This window comes from Rhinichthys klamathensis, unplaced genomic scaffold, assembly GCF_029890125.1.
Source record: "Rhinichthys klamathensis goyatoka isolate OS25496 unplaced genomic scaffold, OSU_Roscu_1.1 h1tg000115l_1, whole genome shotgun sequence".
NCBI classification, from domain to species: domain Eukaryota; kingdom Metazoa; phylum Chordata; class Actinopteri; order Cypriniformes; family Leuciscidae; genus Rhinichthys; species Rhinichthys klamathensis.
The window spans coordinates 3,200,510-3,214,094 of record NW_026606652.1 but is presented as its reverse complement, the minus strand read 5'-3'; the positions used below and the strand labels follow the sequence as shown (position 1 = coordinate 3,214,094).

The window sequence follows — 13,585 nt, the reverse complement described above, 5'->3', positions numbered from 1 at the left end:
ATACTATAAAGCAGGGTTCCTCAAATCTTGCCCTGCAGAGTTTAGCTCCAACCCTAATCAAACACACCCGAGCTAGCTAATCAAGGGGCCTTATACACCCGGCGCAATGCGGTAAGTGTTTTTTGCTAGTTTTAGCCCGGCGCAGTTATCTTTTTCACGTCCTGTGCCACGTTGTTTAAATAGCAAATGCATTTGCGCTAGGGCTGGGCGATATGGCCCAAAAAAATTATCACGATATTTTTTTTTATATCAGTCGATATCGATAATTATCACGATAAATGTCGAATCTTTATTTCTTTCAAGTTTAAAGGCAGATTTTTGCTCCTAAGTGAAAGTTGTATAAACCAGAGCGTTAATTGTGGTTTTAACTCTTTATCAGAACAGATCATGACAAACACTTGACAAACAGTTGAACATTTCACAAATCTGAGGTAGTAGAACATTCAAACATTTGTCATTTTTCCTTAACAAAATTAATATCTGAATAGAAAAATATTTCTTCAGCAGTTTGCAGTGCAGCCTGCAATATTCAAATTACATGTTTTGTCTCGAAATGCATATTTGACAGTGAGTTGACAGTAAATCGGCATCCTAACTCAAGCTAATACTACTGTTAAATTTATGTTCATTAACAAAAACAGTAACATCTGTTAAAAAAAAATAATTAACAACCACATTTTTATTTGGTAAAATGTAATATTCTGACTGTTTGACTTTTATTAAAATTAACCATTGGTCATCCAGTATCATGCATTTAGATCATGATAACCACAGATAAAACCAGGCATAGCCTAGCGTTATAAATTAGTACCTCACTATCATGGCAAAACGTAACTTTATGGTTTCTATGGTATTTGTATGAAAAACAGTAGCCTAACAGTTAAATACATTATTAAATACTATAATTATATTCCATTAGACATTTAATACATTGTCTACATTAATAATATTATACAATTCAATATGTATCCCACATTTCATGGTGCAGTTAATATTACTAGGCTAACCTTACAGTAAATCCATGGTAGGCTAAATGGATTCAGTATCAATTCAGATTCTGACAGTATCGTTGCGCGCAGTGTTTCTCCTGTTTGTCAGCGCTGTTTCATCTGCCTTTAAACATTTGTGTTCTTCGCTGAACTCTAGCACTTCACACTGGATCTCGTGAGCGAGGCGATCAGAGTAAACGCGTCTGCTCGAGTGAGCTCGCGCTGCTGTTTGGACTTTGAGCCGAGCGGATAAACAGTCCGTGAGCGCGCGAGGTTCAAATGAGTTTCGTTCCGCTTTTGGCGCATAAACATTATCGAACATTTATCGACCTCTTGATATCGTTTTATCGAGAAAAGTTATATCGCGATAATTATCGTTATCGTTTTATCGCCCAGCCCTAATTTGCGCCCATGGTCTGTAAATGAGGTGTGTTTAGGCGCATTGTTGGCGCATTGCTTTTTTGAGGCAACTGAAATAGACTGCGCCATTGACCAACAAAAAACTTGTCTAAAGTCAATGGGGCAATATTTTTTTTATTTTTTATTTAAAGCTGCAGTCCGCAGTTTTTCCTCTTTGTCGCCATCTCTGTTCGAAATCTGCAATTGCAGTCATTCGCGGAATTATCAACTTTACGTGAGTTGTACTTCGACACGGCACAGCGCGGATGAACACAATGTTTGAGGAGAATGTTCAGCTGTCAGTCACCGCGCCGGTGTCGATACTGGCATTCAGAATCACAGATTATTCTTTTTGGAAGTATGACCAACATAAGAATTTTCACCGGAAAATGTAATCTGAACTAGTAAGAAACATCCACTTTTATTCTGGTTCTGACATTACAGTAAATCGCGCTGATTAAATCTAACAATTGAACCTTTCTGGATCTGCCATCAAATTTAATTATATCAAGTGCTGTGAAAAAAGGCTATAAATCTCCACCGCAAAGACATGCTCGAATTTCCCGCGGAAATCCACCAGTACCACTGGAATTAAAAACATTATTACAAGCTTATCGCTTTGAATCAAGGTAAGGCAAGCAGATAGTTTTGAACACTGGCTGGTTATGTATTTTCTCAAATAGGTATTTTGGATCATTTTTAACCCAAAAAAGCTACGGACTGCAGCTTTAAAGAGCGTGTTAGTAATGTGCACTAGAGGTCTTCTCGGGTCCTAAAAACTGTACCCGACCCGAATCGACCCGAATCACTACTTACCCGAACCCGACGTGTATAAATAATTTTTTTTTAAAGAAAAACCCGACCCGAGACAGACCCGAAAAAATTAGACCCGAGTCCGACCCGACCTGACGCCATTTCCTTTAGAACCCAACTGGACCCGAACGTAAACGGCATTTACATTGTGCACAGCCTGCAGCCCTGCGTTTCTCAAAAATGCACTTAACTTAGACGCGCAAGTGTAAGCGTGCTGAAGTGCTAAAATGTCAATCACACATCACTGGAACCCATTACGTCCTATAAAATTTGGCATAATGTTATTTACCGGACCATACGATGATTAGAACCACCATTCGTTTTCCCTGATGTTTTTCGCAATTTCTGTTATCGCCTCCATGCTTTTCTGACAGTGTCGCGTATTTTTAAAATTGATTGACAGGCCTGGCTTAACGACAATTCAAATACTTGCATTTAGTCAAACATCCATCCACATGATGGCGCACTAGTTCTTCTTGGCAAAGGGAGGGGTTGGTTTATGTGGAGCGAGCAACTGAGTAAATAAATCCGGAGGCAACCGTGCTTATGCTTATAGCCCATTTGCACGTAGAAGCGTGGATTCGCTCTCTCGCTTAGAAAAAGTGAGAGAACGGTGTCATAGTTGTTGTAAATACTGCAATTTTCTTAAATGCCCAACATAGTTTAAAAGAATTCGGGTTTTCTCGGGTCCATTTGGAAAAGGCATATTTATTTTAAATTACCCGAGACCCGAGGCCACTAATACCGAACCCGACCCGTGTCCGAGACACTCGTCGGAGTTTTGGACCCGAACCCGCTCGGGTCTCGGGTCGGACCTCGGGTTTTCGGATCCAAGTGGACCCATGAAGACCTCTAATGTGCGCCTATAGGTGGATCCACAACGCACGTACACTTTGTCCCGTAGATGGTCTGCTCGCTAAAGAAGCGTTCAGTTTTTCCGTTTGCAAATTCCGTCATGTAAATAGCGAATCCGCCATGGCGCGAGCGCAACTGGTTTTTAAAGGGAATGTGAGATGAGACTCTGATTGGTTTATTGCACGTTACACCCAAAACACACCCATTACTACAACCCTTTTAGACCATGCTCCGGGTGCGCCGACCATTTTTCCTGTCGTTAAAGTAGCAGAAGTGGATTCGGACACGCCCTAAGTGCACTTGCGCCGTGCGCTTTAGACCATGTGCTTAAAATGGGGCCCAAGGTCTTCAGGATCACTAGAAAATCACAGATAGGTGAGTTTGATCAGGGCTTGAAACTCTGAAGGGCCGTGGCCTCCAGGACCGGATTTGCGGACCCCTGCTACAAAGCGAATTTTATTTACTACCGTTCAAATGTTTAGGGTCCATAAAGTTTTTATTTAATTTGAAGAGTTTCTTATGCTCTTCAAGGCTGCATACATAAAACAGCAATATTAAGAAATATTATTATTTTAACTTTTGATGGCAAAGCTGAATTTTCAGCATCATTACTCCAGTCTTCAGTGACGCATGATCCTTCTGAAATCACTCTAATATGCTGATTTGGTGCTCAAGGAACATTTCTTATTATCAATGTCAAAAACGGTTGTGCTGTTTAATATTTTTGTGGAAACCGTAATATTTTTTTTCAGGATTCTTTGATGAAAAGAAAGTTCAAAAGAACAGATCTTTTGTAACATCATAAATGTATCTAGTATCACTTTTGAACAATTTAATGCATCATTGCTGAAAGTGTTACATAAAAAGATGGCGTTATGGAGGATTTTTGGGTTTTTGGGAGAACATCTGGGTCATTGAAGATTCCCTGAAAGTCATTCGTAATGTTGTCCCCCCCCCCCCCCAAATTCTCCCCCCCCCCATATTCGAACATTCTTGTCTAAAGATGCTGACTATTTTTCCAGGCGTCTTTGTTTAAACATTCAGGGATAAACATGGCAGCTCCCTACATTCACAAATAACAGAATAAACAGGTCTCAAAGTGTGGTCGGGAGAATAGAGGCATTGTTATGATTAGGGCTGACAACACTCAATGGAAGAACACATTTCAGACAGATATGAAACTCACCTTTTCAATATCTTTGTCTGTTGTGTTCATTAACCGTTCAATCTTGACTTCAATTTAAGGCCAACTCAGAAGGCTGATTCGCCATGGGTGCATTTTGGAAGTTCTAATGGGTTTTTAGAATAGCAGTTTTCCATTTATGAGTAAAATATTAGAGGTGGGAATCTTTAGGCACCTCACGATCCGATCCAATTCAAATTCTGGGAGTCACGATTCCCTTTTTTTTTTTTTTTACTTTATTAAACAGTTTACTGACTTTAAATCTTACAAATTTAAAACAATTTTATGTTAAGAATTTAACTAACTAAATATGGTTTCAAAACAATAGATTTAAATATCAAATAATAACAAAGGAACAAAGAAACACAAACAAAGATGACATCATAGACAGCAGGAGATCTAAAAATAGGCTGCATTCACACTAATGCACAGATCTATTTTGACAATACAGATGTTTTGTCTTGTCTGTGTAATCCCTTAAGACATAACAGACTTTAATTATGTTAATTTTGCATCATAAAAGCATTTATCGAATAGCTGCAAGCGCTATTCGAAGGTGTGTGTGTGTGTGAGAATTCAAAGCAAGCAGAATACGGTTGTTTCTAGAGCACACACAATACTATCGCGAATGCTAACTCAGAATTGATTCAGAATCTTGGAAGAGAGAATTCAAAGATTGCATTGGAGCATTTAACCACCTCTATAAAATATGCATCGTGGTTCACAATATTATTTGAGATTTTATTCTGTTCTAATATTTCATTCATTAAATAAAGCGCTTCTAAAAATCCATTTGAAACTCCTCAAGATGCTAATTCTCTTCCAGGTATATAGGATGTGTAATCTTCTAAGGACTTTTTAGTACCTATATCTCACAGTTATTGTCTCTCTTTTATTCACAGTGGAGTTTCTATGGAGCCATACTACAGAGAGTATGTGTGTGGGATACATGTCTGCCCAGGACAGTAAACCCAGGGTAAGAAGTTCCCACATCAGAACACCCTCATCAGAGGCTCTTCACTGTCTCCGCAATTGCTAGGGCATTCTGGGTGGTTAGTCTTTATGCTTTTCTGGTTCCTAGATATGGCTTGGGTCCCTGCTTCAATTTAGTCATTAGCATGGCAAAAACATTTTTTTTTAATCTGTTATAGTAATAGCACACCTTTCTTAAATAAGATTTCAGGCATCATGCATGCCTGTAACACCAGTGGTTTGTGTGGAGTTACATGCCAAAATATAATAATAAAGGTGTGGTAACTTTGAATTTTATTCTGTGAAATATGCATTTCCATGGGTGACCATGTGATGTAGCGAAAGATTTTACCACACAGGCGTATCATGTTCAAGTTGGTCAAGTAAATTTACAGATTTGACTCACAGAAAGATGCTTGGTTTGAAAGTGACTTCACTGCGAGCTGTGCTTCATACATCGTTACACTATTGACCATTGATTTGTGGGGTTTGTTCAAGTGTGAGCAATAGTAATAGAGATGCTTGTCTTTGCATTCCTCACAATGAAGGTTTGTTAGTGTTATTCAAAATTATTAATAAAGTATTGCCAAAACTCCTATTGATTTAGCTTTGACACTTGGCAGTCATGTCCTAATGCCCGAAAAGTGGTAAAAGCATGGCAACATGCACAAATATACTTCTTATATTTTTAGTATCAGTCCACAAGTTTCTGGTATGTAATTGGCAGCAGGTACTCATAAAATGAACAATCCTGCTGAATTGTGACGGGTCTTTCCATCGACGACTGCAGCAGAAAGACACCAACTCATTCCTGTACCATTCCAGAAACATTCCTCCCATTCCTTCATGCATTGTGCTGCTGTGTATGTGTGTGTGTGTGTTTGATGAGATGAAAGCCCTGAGCTGATTGGCAGCTCAGCGAGATAGAACACAGTCCAGAGCTCTAGGAGTGTGTGCCGTTTTAACCGTTTCTATTCACGCTAGTAGCTCAGAGCGTGTCTGGAAGTGTGCATTGACCCATTTTAGAATAGTCCTTTGTTGGGTTTGTGCTCTGAACAGGGGCTCTAGTCAGTTCTTGCAGAAGCCAGTGTACTCTTTATCCGGTCTATTGTCAGTGCAGATTGGCTGGAAGCGGACCCTCTCTGTTGCTTCAAGCCCTTGGGCTTTCATGCCTGGCATTGATGAATCTTTTACATTTAACAAGCCTCTTTACCTCCAGATCTTCTCAACCTGTTCAGTTTGTATATCTGTTTGCACAGTTGCAATGTTAGGCCATATTTAATTTAGCTTTAATAAAAATAAAAATAAAATGTTATCTATACATTTAAAAGAATTGCATGATGTATACTTTGCACAGCATAAAATTATAACTATGTATACAGGATATTTGTGGTCATGAAACTGTACACATAGGATACGGATGAGCCTCTGTGTTTGGTGCACTGACAAACATTTTGTCCGATATGTAGCCTGGAATGTGGATTGCATGTTTTCTTTTTTCTGGCAAGATTTCAATCCTTCCAGCTCAATTCCCAAATCCACACGCATCATTGCTGTTGGAGAAGAGCTAGTTTTCTGATGTCCTCTCATCCTTGCTCTGGGATGCATTTCCTGTACAGTGATGTAACTTGCTGATTAACCACCATAGTATGATGCATCGTTGAGGAAACTTACCAACTTGTCATGATTGTTTTCCAAAGCTGTAGTGACTCTTTTGCACCTCTGTCTTTGAACTGCATTGGTTCAACAATATAGGACTGTCGTAATTGACGACACGTGCAGCTGGATTAATATTTTTCTGCTAAATAATCTATTGAGATATCCGATAGTCTGCTGTAACAAATGGTGGCAGTCACTAGGGCTGTCACTTTTGTGAAAAAATCCTGTTCGATTTTTGAGACGTAAGTGTTCATTGAATCGATTGTAAAATCGATTTTCCATGTCTAAAGACGTTTCCATTTTCATCACCACATATAGGCAAATCCACGGACAACTAACAGGCATTAGGACGAACGTAAAGAGGGCGCTTGAGACGCGCACAAGTCAGCAATATTTCTGATGATTTATTGGCGTGAAGTTTCGTGCACAATGATAAACAGGAGCGCAACATTCAGAGATTGAAATTAACACCCTCCAACTCGCCAAATGCGGATAAAAATGAACTGGCGGGTAACTCTGTCAAATCACGAGCCAATCTGGCGTGTTTCTATGTTTACTCACTCTCTTAGCTGGGGAAGTTCGTGTAAGCCAAATCTGCGCGGATTTAGCGCAAATACTCAACTCGTGAGTCCTCATGATATATTAAATACAGTGTATAGCACAGAATCTGCGCATTTCTGGCTTACTTGAACACACACGTCACTGAGCAAACAAATAACGGTGTGCTTGTTCACTTGCATTGAAGTAATAGCGAATATTAAAAAGCATTTGGTTTACAGAAAACACATTGTTATTTTCCGACATCCTACATGTTCTGTGCACTGTATTGATCTGTCCACCTAAAACACATTTTTGGTAAAAAAAAAAAGGCCGTTAAAATCGATTCCCTATTTTCGTTTTCGATACTTGTGTTGGCTGGTGCAATCGATTTTCGAACGTAAAGTGACAGCCCTAGCAGTCATTAATGACTATTTCACTGTTTTTGTTACATGTCATTTTGCTTTATTCACGGGTTCATTCATTCAAGTTACACTTTATTTGGATTCAATGATTTATTAAGCCACGTTTCCACCGAAATTCCCCCCCCCCCACCCCCAATAAAGCCTGAACCTCGTCGTCGGTCCATCTGCTGTATTTTTTAAACTCCATTGTTGATTCGAAAAGCAAACAACTGTAACTGCACGCACAGCAACAGATAAAAAAAAAATCTGCGTGGAGTCAACCAATCAAAATGCGGCATGGACTCAACCAATCAGCATGTTCAGCGCCCGAGTCCCACCCCTGAAAAAGTTCCTAGACTTTGAAAAAGTACTACCTCGCAAGCAGGGACTTTCGGAGGGGGGAATATTTAGCACACCGAGTACCATCCCAAAGTCTCTAGTTCCTGGGGAAAGTTCCTGCGGTGGAAACGCGGCCTAGACAACAATTGTGTATGTTGTTGCTCCTTCCGCCACAATATTTATATAGAATTTACTGAATGTTAGCTTGCTTGTTAGTGCCCAAGAGCATGATCTATTTAAGTCCACATGTTATTGAACAATAAACTGTTTCAACAACGCAAGTTTGTGATGCTGTTTGTGAATGTTTGCTAGAAAATCGGTGAAACTGTTGTTAACGTCGGAACTTGCGACCATAGTTGGCTAACAATGCTTTTGGGAAACGCATCCTTGGTTGCTGATTAATTGGTTACACTGCTCACTCTTCCCTTTTTCCATTTAGCCCCTCGAAACAAGGGATGGCACATTGTGGCTGAGAACAAAATATGTGAAAACCACAGCTGAAGCATGGCCATTGTCATATATATGTTTTTACACTGCGGCCCCACTTCTGGTTTAAACATTCTGGTTTTCAGCTCTTTAACACATCATACACACATTTTTACATGGCAATTAAGAAAGAATTTTAATGGCATACTTTTGGTCTCAAACAAAGCATTTTTCTGATTATATCCAACTGCTTAAATGTTTGGCTTGAGTCTAGATGTCCATCTCAGTCAGTGAATCTCTGGTTTGCCACACAGAATCTTTCACAGTCTAATCTTTAGGTTGCGTTAAGACTTCATGATTATTTCCAGCAGTGGTAATTCCAACCACATGTGAACCATTCCAGATAAAACACCATCAAGTAGATTGAAATGTGTTCAACTTCAAAACACTGTTGTCATTTAGAAGAAGAATAAGTCCAATTTACACTTGACGACTGCAAGGGAAATTACATTTCCAAGTCAGAATTGCGAGTTATAAATTGCGAGTTACCTTTTTATTTTTTATTCAGTGGTGGAAACAAGCTTCCTTAATAACAGAACACAAGACAAATATACTGAATCAATTAAATGTAATTACTCATAAATTTAAATTAAGGATACAACTTATGATTGAAATAAATACAATAACAAAAATTATTAAAAAAGACTGAAAATCCGACTGAACTTATGCTACATAAATCCGACTGAACTTATGCTACATAAAAGTTGAACATAACTTTAAAGAAAAAATGTAATTCACCTCTCGAATTGTGAGTTTATATCTTGCAATTCTGACTTTATTTTTTCGCAATTGTTTATATCTCGCAATTCTTACTTTATAACTCGCAATTGCATGTTTATATCTTGGAAAAAAGGATGTAAACAATTGTGAGAAAAAAAAGTCCGAATTGTAAGACAAAAAGTCGCAATTATCTTTTAAATTGTTTTCTGTGGCGGAAACGAGCTTCCACAAGTTATGTGTTGAAAAAAAGATTCACATAATTAGTTGCTTGTTAAGTGTATCTCACTCTAGACGATTGTGCTACAGGCTTTTGAGAAGATGTGTGCTATTACTTTTCTAAGTTACGGTGAATTATTTTCGAATGAAAAAACAAGGGAAAAACCACATAGACTTCAATAGAAAGGGGGACCTGAGCCATTAGTTGAGGACCACAATATCATGGAGACTTGGGCCAATAAGCAACCACCCAGAACACCCTGGTAACCACATAGCATAGTGCTAAAACCCACTCTGAAGACATTGGCATCTCCCTGTTGCAACCACTCCTAGCATCTCACAAAAACATCTTGCAGAACTCTAATGGCCAGAATATTTGGGCCATGTTATTGCACAAATTAATGTAATGGGCATGTATAAAGGAAGGCTTTATCTCTACATGGAAACAACATTGGAATAACGTTCCATGGGGTAGCAAAAAATGTGAAAAGTTGTGTTATGATTCCCCTTGTATTCTAGTTCCCCTCATCCTTTGCAGTAATGTCTGAATGCGTTTGGGTGTGTTAGCGATTAGCAGAAACATATTAGAAAGTTAGTGTTCTATGCCTGTTACTCATCTAGATTTAAATCACGAGCTGGGACTCAAATTCGCGTCACCCAAAGTTATGTGGCATTATTGCTATGACAAGCTACACCGTTTGTAAAACACAATGTTTCAGTTGGGGTTGTTGTGTGGACTCCAATATACACTAGATTGTTGGAAACAAGTTAAATGCCAATTTTGAAGATCTTTTTTTTTTTTTTTTTACCGATGATACAATAAATCAACAGTCTTACTGTACGTTCACACCGCCGCCGGCGAGAGCGGCAAAATTCGCTCTTACCGCCCTGCCAGCGACGCCGTGGATAGATTCGTGGACGCTCTGATGCTCTGACGTAGATCGAATGTTTGGTCTTTTTTTAAACTTTATTTAAAGGGGCCGTAAAGCAAACAAGCATGTTGATCGTTATTTTTGCAGAAAATTGATCGATGGAAAGAACTTAACAATTATACTGACATGTTTGCTAACGAAATAAACCAATTAAAAGCCATTTGTGTGGTGTGGCTTTTGTGTTTTGGTTAAGTGCTATTCTAATTTGCATTCCCGCTGAAAAACAAGCGTTCTAGCGTGAAAATCTTGCCTATAAATAGTGTTGCGCGCCTTCTTATCAAATTCAAATGATAAACCTCTCCTCTGTTTTGCTTGGGAACTAATGTGGTCGGAACCAAAGTTACTTGACTGCGTTCTCTGGAATCCTCTCAAACGGAGCACTTCTGCATTCCGATTGGTTGCCGCCGGTTGCCGCCGAACCGCGTCATAGCTCATTACCATAAAGTTTAGCTGATTTCAACTTCTCCTCGCCGCTCCTCGCCGCTCTCACCGTCCAAGACGCGCCGCGGCGCGCCGCCCTCGCCGGAGCTCGCCGCCGGCTCTCATTGAAAATGAATGACTTCCGGCCACTTTGACGCTCTCGCCGGCGGCGGTGTGAACGCACAGTTATGTAGAGGCATGGGTTCAGTACCATTTAGGTCATTTGTTGTATTTATATAATTTATATTTATTTATATTTTAGTGTTCCTGTTTTCATTTATTTATTTAAAAAAAAAAAAATCTGGATTCCATTTTATTTTCCCATTTTAATTTTTCTGGATTTATTTGGATTTATTCATCCAAAATTTGCTAAATTTGAGACATCCTGTGTGATACTGTAAATCCATTACTGGATTCCCTCACTCCATCTGTTTTTTCTGCGTTGCGGAAATCATAGGGCCCTGTATTTTAATTATGTCATACATTTATTTTGTAATTTCATTATTCATTTCCTTAATTTTTTGGATGGATTTATTATTACTTTTATCTTTTCTCAGAGTAGATGTTCGCTTGTGTTTGTGTGATGTTCTATTGTTTAGTTTGAGTTATTTGAGTTAGTTTTGAGGTATTGTCTTCTAGCTTGCTAGTAATCTACCTGCGCTTGTGCTGGAGGTCACATAGACTGTGTGAGTGAGATATGGATCACTATCATAGCATAACTGACACACATGAATGTGCTGAAAGGGGTCACAGTTTTCCACTGACTCGTCACCCAGTGCTTCCAACAGGTGGCCCGGGGAGCTCTGGGATGATACCTTCACTTCTATTCTCCTCACACATGGTTCTGGCTCCCCGAGGGCCGCTTATCGTTGCCCGACAGAGAGCGGGACCAGGGTATGTGCCTGAGGCGGGTGGGCGGCAGCTGCCTTTGATTGCAGTGAGGACACCTCACTCCCACTATTCAACAGCTGTGTGCTTCTCCGCCACACTCATACTTGACTCTGTAAACACTCTCTCTTTCTCTCTCTCTGTTTGCCAGACTCACATATCCAGACTTCCTCCTGGGGCGGTGGCCGGACAGTCGCTGGCAATCGAAGGTGGAGTCTGTCGACTTGGCACCGTGAGTGACTGACGCGGTGTGAAATCATCCTCTATTTCTGCAGCATAATGCCAGCGGGATCTTTATAGCAAGAGCTTGATGTTGTGTCATCGTAGCACACAATTATAAAGGGACAAAAAGGTTGCAATATGTCTTTTCTTCCATCTTTTCTTTATTGCACAGATATAAAAAACATTTATTCATTTATTCACAATTTCCTTTTCTAAAACATACCATGCTACTTTTGCGTTCCATTCTTGGGCATAGCATAGACAGTGTCATCTGTTTGACTGTCACTTGAGAGGGGGGGACGGGGACAGGGTTAGCAGGGTAATTTGCCTAATGCTAAGAAAAGGACATGCCAAGTGCACTTCAGGACTAGTGCACTGCTCTGGTTTTAGTGGGCTTCCAAAGAACTCAGCTTCTAGTATGTGCTGGACAAGACTTGATGCTCCATTTCTATTCCTCTCTTAAACAATATGCACCGTCCTTTTCGTTGTAAATAAGCTAGGGGGTTGTTGAAACAGGGTGGCCATTAATGTAAACGGCTTACTTGATGTTTAATATTACTTTTACTATTATGTTTTATATATAGATAAGATGCTTGTTTTGTGCAAAAGTTCAGTTTAGTAATTCATATTATAGGTCTGAACATTTCTGAGTGGAGATATTTGACATGTGTGCTTGATGTGAGTCTGGTTGAGTCGCAAATGCGTACGCAGCGTGGAATACAGGATAAAATCCTTTTTGAAATTTGCAAAAATTGCCTTTTCATTTGACTTTTTTAAAGCTAGGAATAGCAGTTCAGAATAAAATTTGCCGTTTACTCACTCTCATGTCATTCTAAACCTGTACAGCTTACTTTCTTCTGCAGAACACAAGAGGATCCTTGTCATTGTTTTCCTTTTAGTAAGCGTTAAAATATTGAAAAAGATTCAAAGTATCATAAAAATGGTCCATTTGACCTGAGTCTTTAGAACTCTTACTGAACTCGTGCACGAGTCACGTGATATTTTGGTGCTTTTATGTCCATTTTACCCTGAAAAATGAATGCCCCATTTCTTGAAATTGCAAAGAAAATAGCGATTCTTCTGAAATCCAACTTTCGATCTGAATGACACGAGGGCGAGTAATGGGAGAAATTTATTTTCAAGTGAACATTTCCTTTAAAGAGTGGGACTATTCTCAAATCTAATGATATGCACTGTTGAAAATATGTTGAATCGTGGTTGTTACACTTTCACCACAAAGTTGATGGCAGTAGGATCTCAGAAAGATCTTCTGATGAGACTAGATGCACACGCACTTTTGCTCAGCGTCTTACTAAATAAGTGCACTATGACTAACTGCACTGCTCGTGTGTAATAAGAACATGGCGCATGTTTCACAATCCAAGTATGCATATCTTTTGCGTACTTTGAGTTCACTTGACCTTATTTGAAACCTGCATAGTGCACTTCTGTGATTAAGCTGTATTAACATGTCAACAGCTTTGTGTGTTTTCTAATACCATGTGTAGTGCTCAGGAGATGATCATGAGACCCCCCAAAAAAGCAAGCTAA

The 13,585-nt window shown here is 39.4% G+C and overlaps 1 protein-coding gene across 2 annotated transcripts in view; it reads left to right on the top strand.

Moving 5' to 3' along the window:
* Positions 1-13,062, top strand: part of tasp1 (taspase, threonine aspartase, 1) — a 40,630-nt gene extending 27,568 nt beyond the window's left edge. For both annotated transcript variants that reach the window (XM_056255020.1, XM_056255019.1), the window contains 2 exons: positions 5,142-5,215; positions 11,964-13,062. In XM_056255020.1, the coding sequence (XP_056110995.1) occupies positions 5,142-5,215; positions 11,964-12,056 (167 nt within the window). In that variant the 3' untranslated portion in view covers positions 12,057-13,062. The remainder of the gene's footprint in view (positions 1-5,141; positions 5,216-11,963) is intronic.
* The last annotated feature ends 523 nt before the right edge of the window (positions 13,063-13,585 follow it).